A 23,588-nucleotide genomic window follows, 5' to 3' on the forward strand; every position below is an offset into this window, starting at 1 on the left:
ATATGGATATTTAAACAGCGAAATGCTAAATTTATTCACATTGATTAATAATTGAAAAACAATATTCAAAGGAAACATTTAAAGAATATATTTCATAAGCTGCGTATGTAAAGAAAAAAAGCATAACAAACGTTATAGAGCGATAACATTAATCAACATGTTTGTAAAAGTGCAAATGAATTTCAACACAAATCCAGTGTTTAACTTTGAAATGTATGTTACATGAGGTATATTGGTTTGCCTGGCAATTAAGGTATGGGTCCCTGCTTCAAGTGAGGGGAGTTATCTTAGCCTGATAAGAAATGGGTGGATATTTCAATTCAGCATCATAGACTGGGAATTCAGCAAACAAAATAGAACTCTACGACTATTTATGTACACTGAGAACTGTCCACTGCACTATAACCTCTATTTGGAGATTGATAGTTAGTTTGTAGATAGAGCAGAAAACAAACTAGATGCGCAACACTCTAAGTCACTGCATCGTCCTTCCTTTAAATAATTAGGGACTTTGTAGAGAAAAAAAAGTGTGCTCAACATACAGGTGTGAAATTGGGTCCCCAGAGGTGAGGTCACTTTGGTTGGGATCCCAACCAGTGTCATGGTGTTGACATGGATCGAAAAGCCTCATTATTGGTACAAAGTATATTACCCACAAATGTGCACTCGCCTGCACTAAGTTAATTTAATAATGAACAATGCAAAAGAGCCTTGCATTGGTGTAATTTTCCCACACAAATAATCTTCAAGGATCAGTAGTGGTTTTCACTGGATAGAACTGAACAAATTTCCTAAGAGGTCAAAAACAATATATTTTTATAGGGATCACATAGTTATCAAATAAAATGGGTCACCCTTCAAAGTGCTTCACTTTCTCCTTTTTAATTGACCTTATGTGACGTGTTATGTGTATAAAATCAGAGATGTAAAGAGGTGGTGGTAATGGAGTTTAAAGTAGGGGAAGTCAGTAATGATGTAGAGCGAGTCGGACATTATCAAGAAAGTAGAGACGACTGTGATATATTGTACAACATATTGAGTACTTTGAAAATTCACATATGGACCTCGTTTCTTTTGAGCAAACACACCACGGACCTGGCATGCCAATACGTCTCTGAAGATTCATAAATCAATTATGTAATGTTCGCAGGAAATATTCTCTATGTACCATTTGTAGGCTGTAGCCCTATATCATTTTAGGTACGCTGCAGCTGGAATAAGACTGGTAAATCTAGAGACAAACACTGCAAGAAACTACAGAGCTGTTTAATGCATTTCTGAAGAGACTAGCTGAATGGGTAGAGGGAAACTACTGCAAAGATGTGGGTCAAAATCACTACAATGTTTTAATGGTTTTGCCCATTAGTCTTGACATTGGCATAAGCAAAACATGGCGGGTATGGATAGCAAGTGCCAATCAACTGAGCAGGTATTTTTGACTAGGTGACTTAGGGCCTGGTTTAGATTTCAGCAGATGGGTTACTCTGTCAGAACGGTGACGGATACCCCAACCGCCGAAGTATAAATCCCATTATTTCCTAAAGGATTATATGTCGGAAACGGGATATCAGCGTAGTGATGGAGTAACCTGTGCACTGAAATCTGACTCTGGCCCTTGCACAGCTAGAACCACATATGAAGCAAAATATGGATGCCTCGTTCACAAAGCTTTTTATTTTTTTAACATACATTTGCTTTGCAGAAAAGAAAGTCATACAAAAGGAGCAACAACTCTTGCCCATTTCACAAAGCCAGCTACATATCTTTAGTTTAGGCTAGTTTGCTTGAAGATGGGTTTACCAGTGGTGATAGAAAGGTGTAAAAACTTTAGTGATAGGATTTCTAATTCACAATAGATGGAGTCACAGATGTGCACTTCACCCTCCCACACAGGGTCAGTCCAGGTACATTTCTGGTGTAGGGTAAGGCAGAAAGGATCAAATTAGGTCTCTGTCTGCCCTTATTGCAATGCTCATATGGTGCGTGATCACAGTAATACATGGTTTCTTTTATTACTACATAATTAGGAGTGAAAAAGGGTAATATGCATCTCAAATGATGAGTTACATGAGGCTTTACAAACGAGGGTCCTGATGATGACAACATGCTCCTGTTCCTATGTCCATATGGGCAACAAGGAGACAATGAATAACTGAATGTTATGCACAGTTAACTATTCATGGAAGGCAGGTGAGCTCCAAACTAATGAAGTTCTTATATTCACCACCAAACACTCTGACAGCATCCACACTTCCTTTGTGAATCAGGATGATGCCTGTTGCACTTCTTCAATTGCAAAACTGAGATTCTCACTTTACATATCTCAGCCTTATAAACAGTTCTTTGTGAATCAGGCCTTTTAATTGTAATATAGCGGGAAAGGCAAGACATTTCTGCATTCCAAAGATCACTCTGCCTACTGCAGCAGCGATATGAGGTGAGTGAGTGGGAGAACTTCCAATTGAGGATGATGTTGAGGGATTAGGATAACCAAGGAAGATCCAGCTAAGCAGATTATTTTTTTATATGAGTATTTACATAATATGTACTACATGGGATTCTGTAATGCCTGTTTAAACAGCTGTCTCTAATTTCTTTATAAGCAGTGACTTGATGAATCATCCAATTGCTAATTATACCTAAAACATTGTCAGAACTCGAATTTTATGAGTTATTACAGGTGGGTTCTGATGTCAGAATGCCCACTGCTAGAGCCAGCACCCTAAGTGAAAGGTAGGTCAGGTCACGGAGCATAACTGAAGCAGCTGTTTAAGAAAATAAAAAACGAAATAGCTCTTCTTTCTTCTGCTATATTTTTAAGTTTACAGGGACAAGCAGAGAGAATTTGTTTATTTTTTGCCCTCATTAGATAGTTAGGGAAAAACTAAAATCTTTCTGCACCTTTCTACACATTCCAAGCTACCATGGTTTTTATTTTAAAAAAAGACACTGACTTGTTCTGAACTGTTTTTAATATCTCTTTGCAACATATATCTAACAGGTTTTTGATATGTTTAATTTTGCACTAGAGGTTTTATTTTTATTCTTCATGATTGAAAGCATGCTCGCTTTTTCATGAAAGAGCTACGAACCAAGGTTACCATTGGTTGTGGGAAAGGTGGTGGTGTGACCCAGTATTATATGGGATAAAGAACTCCCTGTTGTTCATGATAAGGATATTGCAAATCACCGTGGAGTTCCATAAGCCTATAAAGGGACTCAGCCTTCAGCCTTGTGCCTCCATTTTTTATGGAACTCCATGGTGACTTGAAATATCCTTTTAATGTACAGCCGGGAGGTACTTTTTCACTTATATAATCCATGGTACATCATAGCTCACATGTGCAGACTCATCATTGTCGCTTACACAAAACACACTTTGCAACCTGTGCCTTGACACGTACATTTTACGAATTTCTGATGCTATGCAGATGTGTTGCAATGTATGTAATGATTTAAAAACATGCAGCGAGTATATGAGAAAAGCACACGTTTATACCTTCAGTGCAATGTATGTCACCTGGCATGAGTTGCTGGTGCATGTTTAAATGAAGTGCCTGGAAGTGCTCTTTTGCACTTGGGTATTATTTAGATACATACTGCAGGTTGGAATGGTGTTCTATTTTACTGCAATTCATTTTGGGTTATCAATGCTTTTGGGGATAAGTGAACATCGTTGTTATGTTTTTGTGTATGTAGACTCATACAAACACCGATCTTTTTCTGTTTCACACTTGCACTCATCATTACAAAACTATTTTGAATTAAATTACACGGATAGGCTGTTTAGCATCATATACCATTGCATAAGTAGGTGCTTTATGTACTTGCAATGGAATATACTGTTTGCAACTGTAACATAATTGTAAGTAAAACTGTGGAGTATTGCATCATGGTGAATATAAGCATCACAAGGTAGCAAAAAAACTATGATAGAGAAGGGGATGTACTGGATGCCATAATCAACATATGTTAATGGGCAGAAGTTAAACTATGGAGAGTGTGCTTTTAAATCGTTCACCCTCCCTCTCTTTACTCCCCAACCTTGAATGTCAAAGTACCAACTTAGTTGCCAGTTCTGCAAATACAGAGAAAAGAACGAAAAAAGGCTCAACTGCATGGCTCAATAGTGCAGTACCTAATCTAGAGGAAGACATTCATAGTAACTCTTATCTTAATATTGGCCTATTTTCACAGTGAGGCTTTAAATAAAGTCGGCCATTCACATTTCAAATGGAAGGAGAATTCGGTTTACTTTAGATAAACAAGTTACAAGATTGGATTCACAAAATACAGATAAATTCACTATTTTGATATGTCAGTCGCTTTCATACAGTTTACAACAAGTGATTCTTCAGAGAATGCACAACTATACAAGAGGATGCATGCACAGCCTCGACATCAAACAAAATGAAATGTCCTATCTTGGACTAGCAATAAATGTTTCCAAAGCAACACTTCAGCAATCGATTTAAGGGGAAATAAAACTAGGTTTTCATTTCTTGCACCATCATATTCCTTGCGGCTGTTTCCTTGTAAAGTATTACAATAAGTAAGTAAGTTTTGAAGAATACAAATATGAATTTAGTATCGAGGCTGACTGCATGACGTCTGAATTTCTATGTTTTGGGCACCCTTTTATTAAGAGACCAGAGTTCCAGGCACTCATAGCCATCCCCCCACTTAGCATTCACACTTTTTAATATCTGTATAAAAATGTGCTTAATGCAATAAAGTCAAAGTCATCATTTAAAATAAGAAACTCAACAATGACCTGGATACAGGACCAGTGAAGCATCTCAGATATTTCAATCTTCACCTGTCAACATGGCTAACATCACTATTTGCTAAAAACTTGATTGATGAGCCGAAAAAGAGCACTTTCTCCCATGAAGATATCTTTACAAGGGCTAATTCCCCATGGCTTAGCAACAATGCAGTAAGGACCGTCTCTGTGCTCAGTGTTTAGTAATCCATCATACAGCATGATCAAAAATGCATACAAGTTCTTTCTGGCCATAGGAACGCCATGCAAGGAAATATCTCATGAGGCCAACGATTTGATTGCGAAATTCCCCAATGTAAAATGTGCACTCAATGATAAGAGAGAGTAGATGTGAAGAAAATAAAAATGACAAAAAATATCCCGAGTCTCCTCAAGGTCAAACATCCAAGGCATGTCATATGAGATTGCTTCTAAAGTACTGAGATTGTGACAAGTGTTCAGCTGCACTGAATCTTACCAAGGCTAATTGCTTGTACTTTCTGTATGTCATTTACAGATATCGGGATGTAAATAATCATTCAGCATACTTTTATAAGGCTTTCTATATGTTAGTTTTTAACAGTGTTAACATTAAGTGAGAGATGATCTATGTAAATTTAACAAAATCCAGGACACAGAATAATAACAAGAACTGCCAACCACTGAAATGATTCTTATCATATCTGAAAAATGTGTACTAAATACATTATCTGTATGCATGTTTTTGACAGCAAATGAGTAGACTTTCGTTTGAAATGGACTTAGAGACAGGGAACCATGTACTCTATGAATATTTTTAATAATAATCCTAATAATCTTAAATCTGTTGGAAATCCCAATTATAGCTTTTTATTATTTATTCCTTACGTTTATGGGGATCCTTTAAAATACCCTAAAAACATAAAACAACATAGATCATCACCTTATCCAGAATATATTTCATGTTTAAAATTAAAAGTACCAAATAAAGCAGTTTTTTGTGAAAGCACATTATAAAGTAAAATATGTTATTTTTTTCTAGGTATACTTTTTTTGGTGTCTAATCTTCTCTAAATAGTTTTGAAGAATAACATGAAATGTTTTATTGAAAACACCAGTCATTTAAGATTATATTCTGAAAAAGCACCAACATTAGAAGTTTTTAATTTGTTTGTTATATCAAAGCCTAACTGCACTAAAAAGCATGGGCTGTGGTTCATGCTTTATGCATAACTGGCTGTTTAAAGGTTATGGGATACTTTGCTTTGAAAACACAACTACGGTTATGGGAAACATTGCTTTGAAAACACAACTACGGATATTTTGAAGAAAAGTTACTAAAGAAAAATTACAACCTAATGAGCAAAATCATGGGTGTTTTTATCAAACATATGTTTTTAAACACTTTTTTCACAACTAAAATTGTAACAAGTGTCTCTGGATTACAATTGTAGGTTGCAGAGAGTGGTGCTTCAACCTAATATAGCACTCTATTTTGTTGAGTGCCTTTTTCCACCTAAGCATTTTCTTGGCACAATAATGTATGTTTATTGATGTGCAGCACCAAGTGAAAACACGCAGAGTGGATTTGGTAGGATTGAAATCTCTGATCACGTAGTCAAACAGAAACTCCATCTGTAGTGTGTAAATTAGTCCACTAGGTCACCAGATCAGATATTGATTCTCATGGTGCCCCTCAAGAACATTTCCCCATTCCAAGAAAATAAAACAAAAGTCTAGACTGGCGGTTCTTGATGTAATACCGGTCGTAACCTAGTCTCGGAAGGACTAGCCTGTGGTAGGATAAATGATAATGCCAGAGCCAATGGGCCTGCCACAATTGTTATAAATGCTTGTATTTTTAAAGGCCTTATTACAATCTTGGCGGACGGGATTACTCTGTCACAAACTCGACAGATATCATATGTGCCATATTACGATTCCAATATATCCTATGGCGATCATAATAAGGCGGACAGAATATCCATCATGTTTGTGACTGAGTATTCAATCCATCAATATCGTAATCAAGCCCTCAAACTGGGCTGGGTTTTAAAAGGACTGAATGAATGAAAGGTGAGTATAGTGTCTCATTCACTGAGATGGAATATATTTGAAAGTGCATGAATATATTGTGATCCTTAACTGGTAAACAGCACACTCTTATTAAATAATATGCAAACAGTAGGGGGTCTGTAATTATCATCATATCTAAACAATTACTACTGTTGGGTTAATAGTATCTACGGCGTGCTTATGGTTGAATTTATAGCGATGTTATAGTCTATTCGTATTTTAGTGCCTTTTAACTAGTTAGGAGTATATAACCATTACACGCATATAGCTGCAACAAGGACTTTAATCATTTTAGAATTTATGATTATTAGGAGGTCTGTATTTATTATAGTACCCATAGCCAGTAAGGGATGTACACCACAACTTAACTAAATCGAGTTCAGCAGAGCAGAGCTGGTGCCAGATTCTCAGGACATCCACTTGAGATACGTTTACAAAACAAATCTAAATTAAATTGACGTACAAAGTTTGTGTTACCCTGGCAATCTGACATGAATCCAGCCCCTGTTCCTATATTGGATATGTATGCTTTATATCTATGGATCTATCTTGTTTAAATGCCTGTAACTTTTATTGAGTCTACAACTATTATAGGAGCTATGATATACAGAAATAGTTTATACAGTGTGAATGATATTACTTTTTGCCTACTCACCTTTAGAAAACGAGTAATAGTCTAGTGCCAGATGACAGCACATAGTGCAACCAGCAGGCAAGTGCTTTTTCCTCATTCCACCTCCACATGAGCAGTTAGGGCCCTATCTACTTAACAAACAGATCCCCACCTTTTCCTTATTTTTGGAATTTACAAACATTCCCAGAGGTACACCTGGAAAGTTACACCATGCACACGTTATCAGGCATACTGGAAATGTCATCTAACCTTTTTGGAAAAGGCTCAATTCCGTCTGTGCAGAATTCTCCATAGCAGAGAACTTCCACAGAGGAATGGCACCTCTTGTGCAGTAGCATCTTTTTTCACTGCAGGGAAAACATGTTCACTAGTGGAGAAAGCCCTTCCTCTACCTTCCTACCTAGTCTGGGGGTGATCCCTTCCCCTTCCCACCCTGGAAGGTATGTTACGCTAGCCCTGAACTGGAGGTGTAAAAAAGGTACATTTGGTCATAAACTTATATTTACAATTAAATTATTTTTTGTGAATAATGAAACTAGTTAGGGCCTAGGAATCTATAATTGCAAGATTACACTGTATTTGCATATGTTTTGTATGTATAGCTGTAATATAAAATACCTGATAACGGTATGGCAAGGCGTTTCAATGTTTTACCTGGTTCATATTTGAAGCCCATTGCAGTACTGTAAAACAGAGGCTCAGTAGCATATTTTATTCTATTAGTGTCAAGTAAATTTGCGATGATTCAACAAAATATGATGTTATGGTTGTAGACAGCATCATATTTAGTAGGACAAACGGCTTATGAGCAAGTGCATATGTGCCTATGTGTGTGGAAATTAATGTAACAAGTGGCTTTTAAGAAAATACAGCTGTTTGAAACTACTGCGTGCAGGTAAACATGCTTTCAAGTGACCACATGGAGCAGCGTGCATCAAAATAATGGGTGCATAATAAAGCCCAGTCACTGAAAGCTGTTAACATTTTTCAGACAATGAGTTCCTTATATTTCACCTGTCTAATGCCGACATAATACATTTGGACATCTATTTTTATTTAAAAGTACTAGGAAAACACTGCCACTTAACGAGCTAGTGATTTGGGGGGCTTTTTATTAACCTAAATGAGGTCATTGCTGGAGGATTTTTTCCCACCTGGTCTGATTTATTACCCTTTTTAAGGCTCCTTTCTTTCCTCGTTACACTTCACCCCTTACTGCTTTCATACTGAGAGTTGAACATTTATCCTGCTTGTGTCTTCAGTGATAAAGTATACCTTCGGGCTCCGTTAGATGGCGCTCTGGCTTAAGGAATGCTGTTTAAAAAACAGGCTAACGCAGAGAAAACCTAATTTGGAAGTTTTATATTGATCTGCTCTATTATAGGTAACTGAATCACAATATATCACGAGTATGAGAAACTGAAAATGTCATTTGTATGATATTTGCAAATTTAAATGAAAATGGGTCTACAACTAAGGAAACAGGCGCAAGAAATAACCTTCATTTTAGGTTTTTGAGATAAACGTGAGCAAAGCATATCATCAGAACTCTTCACTTGCGGCACATCCTTTAAAGTAAGCCTACTACGCACATGCGAGTGAGCAACTTAAGAGCAGCATTGAATAAAACAATAGGACTGGTAGTCTTCAAGTACAAAGCACAATAGCAGCTCCATACAGATCCTTTGGAACTGCACTCATGCAACTTCAAATTTTACTTGTTTCTTGCTCATTTCGCCTTCCGGGGTCCATCCATTTTCTCCTATCAGGATTAATAATCTTTATTCTTCTTAAAACGCTAGACTCCATTCGTCTTCTTCTCCAGTCTGACTTACTCTGATCCCAGAGCAGCCCAAACTAACAAAAGATAATAATCAAGAACTACCTTTACGGACAGAGAAATCTGCAACTGCAATAACACAGTGTTTATTCCTTAGTTAAATCTTAGGCTGGTTTTATTACCTTTAAAGCACTAGACAACAGAAGGGTCCATGAAGTGGGCCTGGAACGCTAAGCGTGTCCTTCAAATGGGAAGGGGTGGTAGTGGGAGTGACCTAGGCAAAGGATAAATCTGCTGGCTGTCTATGCCCCACACAGGCAACAACATTTATGTCTTCCTTCAGCATTTCTTTGTGAATCAATTATGATCTTTGGGTAAAATGAATATGTCGGTTTTGCCGCATTCATGCGCATTAGCTTAATCAATGTCGATGGGCCTAGTACCAGGGTGCATCTACAAGCTAGGTGCCAGATGTTCTATACAGTGGTTGCAAAAAATGGTTGCAATTGGCCACCAGTATTTTTGCACCCATTGTTGAATTTTCTGAATCGACCAATGAACTAATAGGTCAATTACAAAAATTCTGAATTGGAGTGGGCTGCAAACTGACCTACCTCATTAATATTCATGAGGTGGATAATAAATTGCTAGTCATGCTGATTGCCATCTTTCACAAGGCTGGTGGCCTACAGATAACCATATCTGTAACTGCCTTTAAAGAAAAAAATTGTTTTTAGGAATCCTCCTTTTCTTTACAGGAAAAAGGGGTGCTTATAAAGAAGTTTTTTTAGAGTTTCTTTGAGAGTTGGCAGTGCTCCCCTGTACTACTGCCTGCACCCATAAAACTTCACGTTTGCAAATGAGTTACCACCCCAACTTGTTGGTCTGCGACTTTTCAATCCTTTACCACTGCTATTTCAGTCATAAATCATTGATACATATAGGTAGGAATCGCTATTTGGAAGGGTTGCTTACAACATGCCCATTCCATATAGAGATTTTATCCGTTTCTACAGCAGTTTTAAAAGATGGTAACATTTTACTGACTCTTAAAATGGGTTTAGCAAATTTGGAAATTATGTTTTTGCAGTTGCAAACTCCGATTAGGAGAAATTGTGACCTTTAAAACGTTTCATATAGCTGGCCCTTCATTTCAAGATTAGAGGGAAGCATTGGTGGGTTTTGAATGTGGTACGCCACCATTGCAAGTTCATGCATTGTGTTATGGCATGAACCCACGTTTTACTGTTGTGGACTACCTTTCATGAATGGTCACAGACAAGTGTAGACCATGACTTATTACGGCATCCGCACGTGTGCATAAAACCTGTGTTGTAAAAATAATAATTCAGGAGAGTCTAAGCCACATCAGTTGATCTTATTTTAGCTGTCTAGGTAATAAGATCCATATAGCAGTTCCTTTCGCTAAGGAATAGGGGTTCCTTTTGTCTTTTGGATAACGTTTCACTGCTGAAGGACAGAACATCTAGAATGGCTTTCACCGTTTTAAGGTTGATCAGCTTTACATATAACAGTGACTGGTTTGTCAACCTAAGGAACTGTCCCAGGACTCAGCACGTTGAATGCCTTTCACATGGTAGCACAATATCTACACATTTACACCTGCGGAGTGAACCTAGAGCCCTCTCTTGTACTGAATTATTATGGATCAATTAGTCACTTTTTTTAATCTTCAAGGATATCATTGTGCCCCAAGCGTACACCTCACCGCCAGCTTCAAGTGAAAATAAAGTACTTTAACTGTGCCTTTTTATTTTATTTATGATTTATGCGTTAAATCTACATCATTGTCTTTTATTTTAATTTGTGCCCTCTCGCTACTCAAATTCTAGTTGTTATTATCATTCATAAAAATACTGATGAAATATCCCACGTCGAGCATTCCGAGGTTTCATGGCACTCCTTTATTGTTCTGTATTTTTAGCATAATACTCCTACGATGCAGGGATTTGTTTTGGGGTAAAGTAACCTTCGAGTCATGTGGCAGTATGGAGATAAGTGTGAACAGGTAACCACCCATGAAGATGGATGAGAGAACTCATCACGCAGCACGCCCTTCACACAGGATCATTTACAAGAATAACACATCAAGCCTTGCATCCATCAATGCTTGACATTTAAATGAGCTAAATCAAGTAAACAGTACAGGCCCTAATTTTCACCTGTGCATTCCATATAAAAAGTAGGCATTGATGGCTCGCATATCATCAGTGTTTCCCATGTGATTGTGGTACACCATCAACACGTCACATTTCAGTGAAGTGACCACTACATACCGCTATCACACGATTGCAGCCTATACGTGTAAAATACCCACAATCAGTCTTTATAACATGAGATTACTATCTGTGTAAAGAAACCCTCCCAGAGAGTGAATTAGTAGAATTGCATTGGGTGTAATGAGTGTCAGGCCACACGCCTTGTAGAGGTTAATTCATTCCAAAACAAGATCACACCACATTTATTTAATGTGTTAATAATTGGGAAGTCACATATATGCAGAAGCCTTCTTTAATTATTCAAATCTTCAGATCGAGATTGCAATAAGTACTTTATCAGCCTTACCATTAGGTCCTCGATCGCCCGGGGGTCCAGGTGGTCCATCTTTTCCAGGCGGGCCAGGCTTTCCCTGAGCAGCCAGAAGTGCAGCTGGTGTTTTTAGCTGGGATATTAGGTCTCCCATCCTCTCTGTAACAAAGATCGAGAGAGTTTCTTACCTGTCTGATGTAATACAATAAAAGAAAAAACATTTTCAGGGTAGGAAATCACTCGCAAAACGTTTGTGAAACATTTATGTTTTGGAGTGTTCACTGTATTTTGTATGGACATCACACATGGCAATGGTCACTTTCCCATCCTAATGCTTCAGACATCCGACCACACTAGCAGATTATCCACAGCACTAAAATACAAGGAGGCAAAAGTCGATGTATTAACAGCACTGACACCTGTTGCGAATAAGGCAAGGAAAGATTTAGGCGATATGTTGAGTCTCAAGGGGTTATTCGCCATCCCTGCCTCTATTTAATACCGAGAGGTGCCAGTAGGCCGCTACCTCTAGAGGTATATGATTATGGATGACATCTCCAGGGCCGGCTTTAGCGCTCTTGGCGCCCGCCACAGTAATCTTTTTGGGCGCCCTCCCGCTTTTGACCACCTCCTCTGACTCCCTCACTACTACCTGGCAAAAGTGCCCCTCATCTCTCCATAGCCCCTCTCTCACATATTTCATTTGTTTTAAAGTGCTTGTAAAGGCTGTCTTTACTAATCCGCTCAGCCATCCACATAAAACATAGTTCTGTTCTTTAGAGCAGACATATTAACCCACTGCGAGACTTTATATGAAGTCAAAACGGCCACTGGACAAAAACGCCAATCTTTCTCTCTATAGCAAGAACGTTAATCATAAGAGTTATCTTGATATTTTAATTGCTTCTTGGAGGCTGGACACACAAGGAACTTTTCAGCAGGTGCTTTTAAATCAAAAGTTTCGTAAGTTATTCTTAAACACTGCGTCCCACTGAGGTCAGCGCCCTCCATCCAGGTCAGCACACGGCGCGGTCGCACCGGTCGCACCGCCCTAAAGCCGGCCCTGGACACAACGACTATGAAGTTTGCGGTCCCACTGTGGTGTGTGATAGTTGTTTTGGGTTATCCCCCCCTAAGATGTGCCCCTTTTTTGCCACTGACCTAGAGTTCAATCTCAAAGACAATGATTTTCTGTGCTTTTTTCTATGTCCAAATTTGGGCTCCCTATTGATCAAGGGCGAGGCCTCTCCAGCATCATTGACACTAAATACTACCACCCCAGAAGTGCACCCACCCCAGAAACCAGAAGGTGCTCTGGTATCTTGCAGCAGGTCCTGCCCACAATAGTGTGGCTTCAGGTGGTCTTTGAGGTATGACACCCGCCAAATGAATGTATTCTTGGCTTGGTAGTTGGGTCTGGGGGCCCTGAGTCCGGCCTATTATGTCTGTCAGTTGTTCCCATTGCGAACCAAGAATGAAAGAAGAAACAGTGACCTTTGATGCAAATGGGGAGAGAGACATAAGTATTTCTCTGGTGGCTACATTTCAATATGTGAATTCAGATAAACTGGAATCAATAGTGCCTTCAGTGCTTTTCCAAATTGTGTGACCCTAAGCAAATATTTGAAATCAGAGCTTCATTTTGAAGTAATCACATAAGAACACTCTTTTAAATGCTTGAGTTCAGGACGTGCACTTATATTTCATTTTATAGACTATAACGTTGCTCCTTATGTAATAAGAATCTAGGCCAAGTTTAGTGTTTATATGACTACTGACTTGCCTCTCAGTTCACTAATGGCTTTTCCATTGGGGGGTTGAGCCATTAATATTTCTAAAAACTATCCCTTTTCATAACTGTCTGAATATGCAGTGATATAATCAGATGTACTAAGGTGAAACACGTCTGCATGTTAAAGAAACATACTTTTTTGAAGTTTGAAGCAATTATATCCTATTTTTACATTATTTTTGTTGCATTATATACATGCTAAGCAAAACATTTTTTACGGCTTTGCTCATGCTTGGACTCTAAGGGCCATATTTTCAATAAAGTGGTGCAGCGTGTCGCTGTGCCAAAATTGGCAGCATCACACTGCATCACTTTAGAAATGATGGGATGGGCCTGCCAAGAATATGGCGTACCCCTGTGTTTCCCTTGTGCTGGAGCTAAATTTGCAGCCAAGCCCCAACGCAGCCACCCTTGCACCATGTAGATACAGCAGAGTGAGCAGCTCAGGTGGCGCTAGGGTCTCGTAAATATACCCCTCTGAGTCAAACCACACACTTGACTTGGCTGTGGCCCAACTTGCCCTGTTCATTTGCCTCCAGCCATCCTCTATTTGTGACTCAGACTTAGTACATGGCCCCTCAGTCACTTGGTAAAACGATTTATAAAAGCAGGGACTGGTACCATGAAGTCCTGCCCAAATGCATTGATTTGGCAACTCTTCTTGTAGCAGACAAAGAAGAGTAGCAGCAGTGAAAATATACTTAAAATAAGAGATACCAGGGCAGGGACTTAAGGCCCTTGTGCTGTATGTGACTTTAGACATTAGACTGGTTTACCAAAAAAAGTAGTAAATCTGTACCCGCAGAAGTACTTGTGGAATTGGTGTAAATGTACTACTACTGGAATTCACAAACATTGGTAGTAGTAGATGTGAACAGCTGCGCCGGTTGCAAGTTTCCAGGCATTCAATGGCAATCATTCACCCAAAAGACGATAGGATGAATACTTGCAAATAGTCTAACCAGTGACAATCACTCGGGGTAGCATTCCAACCCATTTTTTTTCACCCTCTGTGCCACTCTAGATAGAGGCCCACATAATGCATGTCAGTAGTGACCATGTTCCTCATGGAAGCAGTCCATCGCGAACTGTGATAATCTCACCCTTCCACCCTGCTGTCCACTGCTTTTTCAGTTGAGAAATTTGAGATTTACACCTCCCAGAATCTCACTGACTATGATACAACCTTGTATGCCCACAACAAAAAACATATGACTGAATCAGGCGATTGAGAAATGAGCATCTAAGGATTTGGACTTTGAGTGGCTAATTTTCTGTCCCATATTTGTTTAAAATTACCAGGAGTCAGTTTGCACCCTTTGGAATTCATAGAAACACACGTGTTCATGTTAGTGATTGTTTAGTGGGGTTGAATGGTGGATGGTGGTTTTGGAAATACTTGCCCTCATAATGGCTTCTGCACTATCTCTGCGATTTTTAGGAGCATCCGTATGAAAACACTTCAGCTCAGTGTTATAGCCTCTTTATCATCTAGATGCATTACTGCTATATTATGTATGGTCAGCCTGTCCGTTCTTCACTCCAACATATCCTACAAAGGGTTGGTCATCCACCCAGAACTCTTATGTGCTGTCAACGTAGAAGGACACTGCTCTTTTTGGGTCCAGACAGTGAAGTCGTTCCTCCTCTTTGGACGGATGCGGCAGAGCATAAAAAGTAGGCAAAGTGATGGGGTGGCCAACGTGAAATGGGGAACCACTTTTGATAGAAAGGAGACTCTCATAGGAAAATACTATTATGTCTGGGGAGAAGGTCAAATATAGAGGCTTGGATGGCAAAGCTAAAGCTTGCTTACTCTCCGAGCAGATGTTATCACTACGAGGAAGGCCGTCTTGATGGTAAGGAGCCCGAGAGGACAATGGGGCTCAAAGGGAGTGTTCATAAGGAAGGCGAAGACAAGATTGAGGTCCTACTGAGGTATAATGAAAGGAGAAGGTGGAAACAGATGTTGTAAACATTTCAATAATCTCTTTACAATAGGGGATATGAAGAAAGATGGCTGATCAGGCAATCACAGAAATGCTGAACTAGCAGAAAGATAGCCCTTCAAAGTGCCCAAAGCAGAGCCCTGCTAGGCAAGTGAAAAAAAGAGAAGAGAAGAACCTGAGAAGGAGGCCAGAAAGGGAATTGTTCTGTTTTCCAGCACACCATGCCACAAATATTTCCCAATGGCAGGTATATACAGTCTTGGTGCAGACACACCTGGCTGTTAAGATAATGTTGCAGACGTAGGACAGAAGGTTGAAAGCTGTCAACTGTTGCCACTAAATCTCCACACAAGAAGGTGGAGTATTGACAGGTTTGGGTAGAGAACCCTCCCCTGCTGCTGTGACAGGAAATCTTCCCAAAGGGCCAGCCTAATCAGAGGACCCATGGCCACGCGCAACATCTTAGGATACCAAACTGGCTGTGCCCAATCCAGAACCACATGGATGACTTGGGTACGGTAATTCCTGATCTGCTTGAGAACTCTGGGCAGGAGTGGTATGGGTGGAAAGGCATACAGGAGGCAGGAGCTCCATTCAAGATGAAAAGCATCTTCAAGTGAGAGATGCCATGGAAACACCAGTGTTCAAAACTATTGACACTAAGCATTCTTGGCGGTGAAGAAGTGATCTATCCAAGGCTCTCCCTTCTCTTGAAAGAGGTCTTGTACCACCTCCAGATGGAGACACCATTCGTGATCTACTAGACATCTTCAGCTGAGTTCAGACTCTCTGTTTTTCAGAGAGCCCACCAGGTGTTGATCAACCAGGGAAATTCCCTGACATTCGAGCCATGTCTAGAGGTGCAGGACCTCTTGACAGAGCATTGATGACCCCACTTCTGCCTGTTTTTGCAGGACCACATGGTGGTTGTGTTGTCTGTAAACACCTGCACTAGCCTTCCCCTGAAGTAGGGTAGAAAGGCTTTCAATGCCAGTCAGGTCACCTGGAGCTCCAACAGGTTGAAGTGAAGTCTGGATTCTGCAGGAGACCAGAGGCCTTTCATCTCCAACTATCCCAGATAGCCACTCTAGCCAAGGAGTGAATCATCTGTCACTAATGACAGATTTGGTTGGGGAAAGGAGGGGGTCTGCTGCTGACCTAATTGGGGTTCAGTAGCCACAACTGCAGATATTTTGCAGTTCCCTCTGAGATATCGACCATGTCAGAGAGATTCCCATTATTCTGTGCAGTCTGGAACTTCAGATCTCACTGCAGAGCCTGCATATGCCAGCAGGCATGCATCACCAGCAGGATGCAGGAGGTCATGAGTCTCAGCAACCTCAAAGTCAGTCTCACTGAAGAGAATAAAAGTGTAAACATTGTTATCATAGCCTGAATATCCTTGACTCGCTGATTGGGAGGATAAGCCCAAAACCAATTGTGTCCAGAACAGCTTCAGTGAAAGGGGACATCTGAGAGGGAGGCAGGTGTGACTTCGGACACATTGATAGTGAACCCAAGCAAGTGCAAGAGGCCTCCGAAGTGTGAAGGTGGGAGATGACAGTCTGATGTGAGCTCCCCTTCAACAGCCAATCATTGAGATAGTGGAAGACTGGCAACCTTAATCTCTGTAGATGAGATCCAAACACTGCCATCACCCTGAAGAACACCTGAGGGGTGTTGGTAAATCCAAAGGGAGCACAGTGAACTGAAATTGCTTGTGGCCTACCATGACCTGCAGGTTATGCCTATAGGCAGGCAGGGCTGGGATGTGGAATTATGCATCTTGCAAGTCCAACGCTACCATCCAGTCTCCCAGGTCAAGGGCAGACAGGACCAGAGTGAGAGTCAGCATTTTGAATTTCTCTATCTTCTCCACCTTGAGGAAGAAATTGAGAGGGCACACGTCTAGGATAGGACAAAGGCCCTTGTCCTTTTTGTGCACTAGAAAGTAGCGGCCATAATAAACACAACCTACTTCAGGTGTTGGCTCCTTTTCTATAGCTCCCTAGGCCAAGAGAGCCATCACTTCCTGGAGGAGAAGGGATAGATGGTCCTCCGTCAGCCTGTCGTAAATGGGTGGCACAGGAGGAGGGATGGTCACTAAGGGGACACAACTTCAGGCAATTTGCAAAACCCACCAATCTGATGTTATAGACCAGCAGTGGACAGGTGATGGCAGATCCTGCCTCCTACTGGGTGGCCATGGTGGTATGATGGCATAGTAGAGGATTTTGGAGGCTGTTGCTGCGAGGGGGTCATAGATTGACTCAATCTCTGACTACCTGATCCATGGGGTCTGTGGGTACCATGCCTTCGGCCACGCAGTGGCTGTAAAGTGTGTACACCATTGTGGATGGGCTGGTATAGATGTGGCTGGAAGCCCCTTCCATGGCCCCAAAAGGAGTGAAAGGCAGACTGTGGTTGGCAAGGGGCCATGGGCAGGCCGAAGGATCGGGCCGTAGCCATACTATTGTTGAAATACTCCAGAGCTGTCTCCAACGAGACAGGAGCCATCAAAGGACATGTCCATAAGTCAGTTGTCCTCGGTCAGGCATAGTGACTAAGATCCACTGACGATAAAACTGCTCTGCCCAGCGTGTCAGTCATTTTGAGTCCAAATCAAATCGTGACCTTAGCTGCATTTCACCCATCAGAAACAGCTTGGTAGAGTATGACCCGGGACTCCTCCAGGCCTGTTGGCAGCACCTGCGCAATCATGTCCAGCAGAGCATGGGAATAGCGGTCCAAAAGGCATGCAGTGTTGATGGACCTAATGCCAGGCTGGAGGAAGAGAACATCTTCTTCCCTAAGGTGTCCCGCCTCTTGGATTACCTGTCTGATGGGATGGTAGTGAATACACCAGGATTTACTTGAACCATTGAGACTTGGACCACCAAGCTCTCAGGGATAGGGTGTTGGGTGAGGAAACTGGAGTCCCCTGAGGTGGGGTGGTGGCAGCAGGCAATTATACTGTATATAGGAGCCCCTATGCAGGGTTTAAATCAAGACCCTAGCAAGACTTCTGTGAGGGCTCCATTGTACGGGAGAAGAGATTCTGAGGGGGAACTGTCTAATTTGAATCACCTCAGTCAAGACATTAGTTTTGACTGCCTTTGAGGGCAACTGAAGGTCAAGAACCTCAGAAGTCCTCCTCACAACCATTGCAAAAGAGGCTCCCTCCTCCATAGACACGATAGGAGGAGAGACCATGGCAGTATTTAAAGAAGTATCCAGTCTGCTGGTGTCCACCAGGTCCTCAAACCAGTCCACGTTGGGATCTAGAGACTGGTATTCTTCAGGGTCCAGCAACCCCTCCCAATCCTTCCCAAGTCTGAACCCATGCCAATAAGGCTCAGGATCCAACCTTGGAAGCATGTACCCAGTTGATGCCAGAGTCATGTTGTCTGATGAACATACAGCTCTATATCAGAGTCAGGGATCAGAATGGGGATAGCAACGTCAAGAGCGTTGACATCGGGTGTGGTGCCCAGAAAGGTTGAGGTAGCATGACCCTCAAATGTCCAGGTCAATCATTGTATTTGAGGGACCTCACTGGTAGCAGAGCCAGAGCTGGTGGTACAGAACCAGTATGAGCCCATCCTGTACCTGTGGGTATCAAACATGCCATGACATCGAACATCAAGCCACCAGGAGTTGGAAAGATTGCTCCCTCAAGGCATTTGGGTTTCTGGCCTGGCAATCAACGCAAGACTGTGAATTGTGGCCGGGCTTGAGGTACCAAAGGCATACAAGGAGTGGGTCTGTCACTGGCACTTGATGGTGAAAGGTGCTGCAGGGCTTGAAGCTGGCCTGTTTAGATGACATTACTGCCACACCAGTAGAAGATCTCAAAAAGAATTTGGCAGAATGTCAAAAAAAGTTTACTCAGAAAGTGACATAGGGGAAGCTCTTTCTGGATCTACACTGAATGATGCAGAAGCAAAGAACTGACATCAGCACACTGGGGCTGCGCTTACATATGCACCATGCTCGTCAGACAACGCAGATGATTCCACACACAGCCGAATGATGCCATCTACCGGCAGGCTGAAGTACTGCTCAAGAAAAGTTTTCAGATCCAGTCTGACACCTGGAGAGAATTCTAAGGAAAGGAATCAGCAGCTAGAAGTCTCTATCAGATAGAACATGTTGAGAGATCTTAAAAGACTTAGGGCCAAGGGACAATGTTTTCTGTGGGTGGTTGGGCATTGCTGTCTACCTTGAAAGTATATTTTCATAGCCATGAACTGGTTGATGGGCCAATAAGTGGAGAACTATTCTCGATAAAAGATCTGGAAGTCAGGGCACTGATGCTATTTTTATATGGAGAAACCACAAACAGTGCTTTCAAGATTGGCACTAAGTTGTACCTAATACTACTAGTACATGTATTTGTTGTTTGGTTAGTATGTCTGTGATGGTCCAATTCTAGATGCATATGAAGAACTTTGCAGGGCCTTAACAGATCTGTCATTTAGTCTTAGTCATTGTTGGAGTGTATATACCACTGTCAGCTATTTAAAGGAAGAAATATAATTCACATGTGAGCATTGGATGAGAAGTGAGATTATTATCAAGTAAGAATGTGTGCTGTCCAATGTGTGTGATGGCATCTGACTGCTGTGATTGAGAGGAAAATGACTGAAAGATCCCCAAAGTCCATGGAGCCTAACCTCACATTGTATACATGCCTGTAGGTATGTAGGTATTTATGTATATGGTATATGTAGTGTGCAAAGGTAGATAAAAGGTAACAGAGTGCTGTACATGTTCATAGGGAAATATACAGTGAATGAGTGGAGAGGTAGCTCAGTTCTGAGAGCAGAAGTGACTGTTACTGCTTCATGATTAAGGGTGGAAGAAATGGTGCAATTTTTTCCTTGGAAATTTAGTGAAATGAGATACAGACAGGAGATTGGTTGGAGCACAAAATTTCTCTTGGTGACATATTTTTGCACAAACTAGTGTTTCCTTTACAAACCTCACATGAAATTACGTAATGCCACATTTCAAGTAATTTCATCATTTTTTCATATCGCACAATTTAAATTTCTTCCAAGCCTAATTGTGAAATATCTTCATTAAAGAGGCTCATCCTCAAACGTTTCCCAACTTGGAGCAAGAATGGGACAATCTAGTATAGAAGCAGATATGATGTAAAGATCCTGGGTGCAAAGATGAAGAAGGTCAGTTGCCTTGTTTTTACTATTTACCACTTCTTTGCTGACAGTCTGAGGGTACCATGGCTTTGGGTGTGTCAAAAGTCAAAAGAGATGCTGACCTTGTCAGCTAGATAGGTGGGTGCTCTGGGTGTGAAGCTTTGTAATGAATTCAGCAGGTTTTGGACATGGCAAGTGAAGCCAGTTGTATTCAATTAGGAAGAAGCATTGTGTTCATATTACTTCCAGCCATTGATACAATGGGCTGCAGGATGTAGAATGACATGAAGGGTGGGCCAGTGTGGTATCTTGGGGGCCATGGAGCAGGGTGTTGCCACCATTCAGGTGCAAGAGAATGAAGGTTTGACATCAGTCATGAAATCACTTACTGGAAGTATTGATATCACTTTATTTTACACAGAGAGAAGGTACCAGGCCATCTTTGGAAAGGTCAATGTTGTTAAGAGGTTCAGCATTCAGCACCACGAGGAGGCAGGGGCTCGTCTTTAACTGTGGTTGGGGGTGTTTTTTTATAATGTGTAAGAAAGCTGTCTTTGTACTGCATTCTGATCTGAAGTAAGATTGGCAGCTGTGCAGGAGATAGTTGAGTTGATGCGATCTTTGAGTTGACAGCAGACTGCTTTTTCAGTAATCATGTTGATTAACCATATGTGAGCGAAGCCCCGTGGTTGACAAAGTTATCAGAGCCTTATGTGGGTTCCTCAGGAGCTGTAGGAACTGACGTGCCGTGAGAGCTTCTGGGAAGATACCGTGAGTAAGGGAGGCATTGACAAAGGTAAGCAGGGGTAAGCAGGGGTGAGAGAATTTCTCCAGAGACAAATTTGATGAAGAACAAGGGTAGGACTACAACTTCATACCAGATGTAGGACTGTAAAGGATAACCACTGCAGGATGCTGTGTCTAAGGGATGAAGTTTGGTGTTGTTAATATGCTGTCAGATCATATTTATTTTTGACTGAATAAGAGGTTAATTACATTGTATATGTCTGTGGAATACTCTATTGGCGGGCTAGGGTATGAGTTGATGCAATGCTTGATTGAATTTAAGAGAAAAATGCTTCTGTTGGTGTCTTCAATGATGGTTTTGGGGTAGTACTAAGCTTTATATGATGTCACGAGTTGTCTGTGTTGCAAAAGGACTTCAGTAGTTTGAGGTCATCAAGGGTTTTGTCTTTCTTCCATTTTCTTTTCAGTCTGTGGATGAAGCATGTGTAATAGGCAGAGTCTTTCACACATGCCTATTTTAGTTGGTGCATGGCTGTTCATTTGCATTTCTAGAAGTGTTGAAAGGTGTGTAATAGACATGTCATCCTTTGTGTGGTTTCCCCTCAACTTTTTGCCTTCAGGCCTGCTGTGCATGCTGACTTTGTTTCTGTTGGGCTTAGGACTCTGCATACTTTACCATTGCTATCTAGTGCTAAAATGTTTGTGCTCTTTCCCTAAAACATGGTAACATTGGTTTATACATAATTATCATATTTAATTTAGTTGTAAGTCCCTTGTGGAGTTTGTTTACATGTGTCCAGGGCCTATAATTTAAATACTACTAGTGGGCCAGGAGCACTGGTTGTGCCTCTCATTTAGGTAGCACTTTAAACATGACTCAGGTGTGCCATTGCAGAGCCTGTGTTTGTGGGTTAAACTACCATTACAACCTGGCAAAGCAAACCTTTTGCTAGGCTCAACCCTTCCTTTTTTAAACATACAAATCATCATTAAGGTAGGCCCTAGATATCCCAGGGGGCAGGGGGCAATGTATTTAAAAAGTAGGATGTTCTATTAGGTTTTACATGTCCTGATAGTGAAAAATATTTACATTTCTTTTTCACTACTGCAAGCTCGATTTCTCCCATTGGATAATATTGGAGCTGCCTTATTACATTTTAAAAGTGTTGTTTTCAAATGGGAATAGATAAGTAGATCGTGTTTAGTGTCTCTGGAATTGGAATTTAAAATCCTAACATAGTGGGCGCGGCCAACCATAGTTGAAAACGTCCGCTTAGTAAAGTAGCTCTATCGGCCCACAATTTTTTAATCCCCTATAATCTGGCACAAAATCTGCCCTTCTGTTCCCTTGTAGTGGGGAGAAGGTACTGAGGGAAAAGTGAAGAGACCAGGAGTGAATGCCTATTAATCAGAGTAGCCCCAGGCTGGGAGCACAAGGCTGGGCCTGGAGCTGCAAGGTGTTTGTTGGTGCTCGTTCTAGGTGGAGGTCCTGAGTCGGCAGTTCAAGAATATGAAATTTGCCTGGCAGACCAACGGAGGTAGAAACAACCCTATGAGAGCCTTCCGGTGAGCAGATTCGAGGGAGCAGCAAGCAAGTGGTGGCTCCCGGAGCACTGGAGGTGATGAGGCTGGGCAGAGCGGTCCGAATGCAAATAGAGAAGCGGCCCAGAGAGGCCCATAGGTGGCCCAGAAGAGGTTGCTAGCGAGAACACCGAGCAACTGATTGAGCAGGACAGTGGGCAGAAATATACTAACTGCAGGTGACTGTGACATGCAGCCAGGGGCTGGCAAAAATAAAGAGCCTCAGAGAGGACCAGTGACAGAGAGCTTCTTGGATGTGGAATACCGGGCACTGCAGAGGGCCAGATGGGACGAGCGTTTAAAGCAGGCAAGATCGGGCTATGAAGCCCATGATACAGGAGGCACAGCGCAACCTGAGTGGCCCCGGGGTGGCATGCAATGGCTCTGATGCCCGCTGGACACTGCAAAATGACATGTCCGGGCAAAAACAAAGTACCAGAACACTTGAGCATAGCGCTGGTAGGATGATAGCATTGTCACAGATGTAAAGGAATGAGGAGAAACACTGCTGAGATACAGGTTAAGAGAACACAAAGAGTCAATAATGGAACCAGGAGGTTTGGGTAACTGCAG

The 23,588-nt window shown here is 41.4% G+C and overlaps 1 protein-coding gene across 1 annotated transcript in view; it reads right to left on the minus strand.

Annotated features, from left to right (window-relative positions):
* The window catches only part of COL19A1 (collagen type XIX alpha 1 chain), a 2,318,824-nt gene that overhangs the window by 71,175 nt on the left and 2,224,061 nt on the right, over window positions 1-23,588 (minus strand). Inside the window, exon 51 of the mRNA XM_069235722.1 lies at window positions 11,821-11,943. Coding sequence (XP_069091823.1) covers window positions 11,821-11,943 — 123 coding nt within the window. The remainder of the gene's footprint in view (window positions 1-11,820; window positions 11,944-23,588) is intronic.

The sequence above is a fragment of the Pleurodeles waltl genome, chromosome 5 (genome assembly GCF_031143425.1).
Source record: "Pleurodeles waltl isolate 20211129_DDA chromosome 5, aPleWal1.hap1.20221129, whole genome shotgun sequence".
NCBI classification, from domain to species: Eukaryota; Metazoa; Chordata; class Amphibia; order Caudata; family Salamandridae; genus Pleurodeles; species Pleurodeles waltl.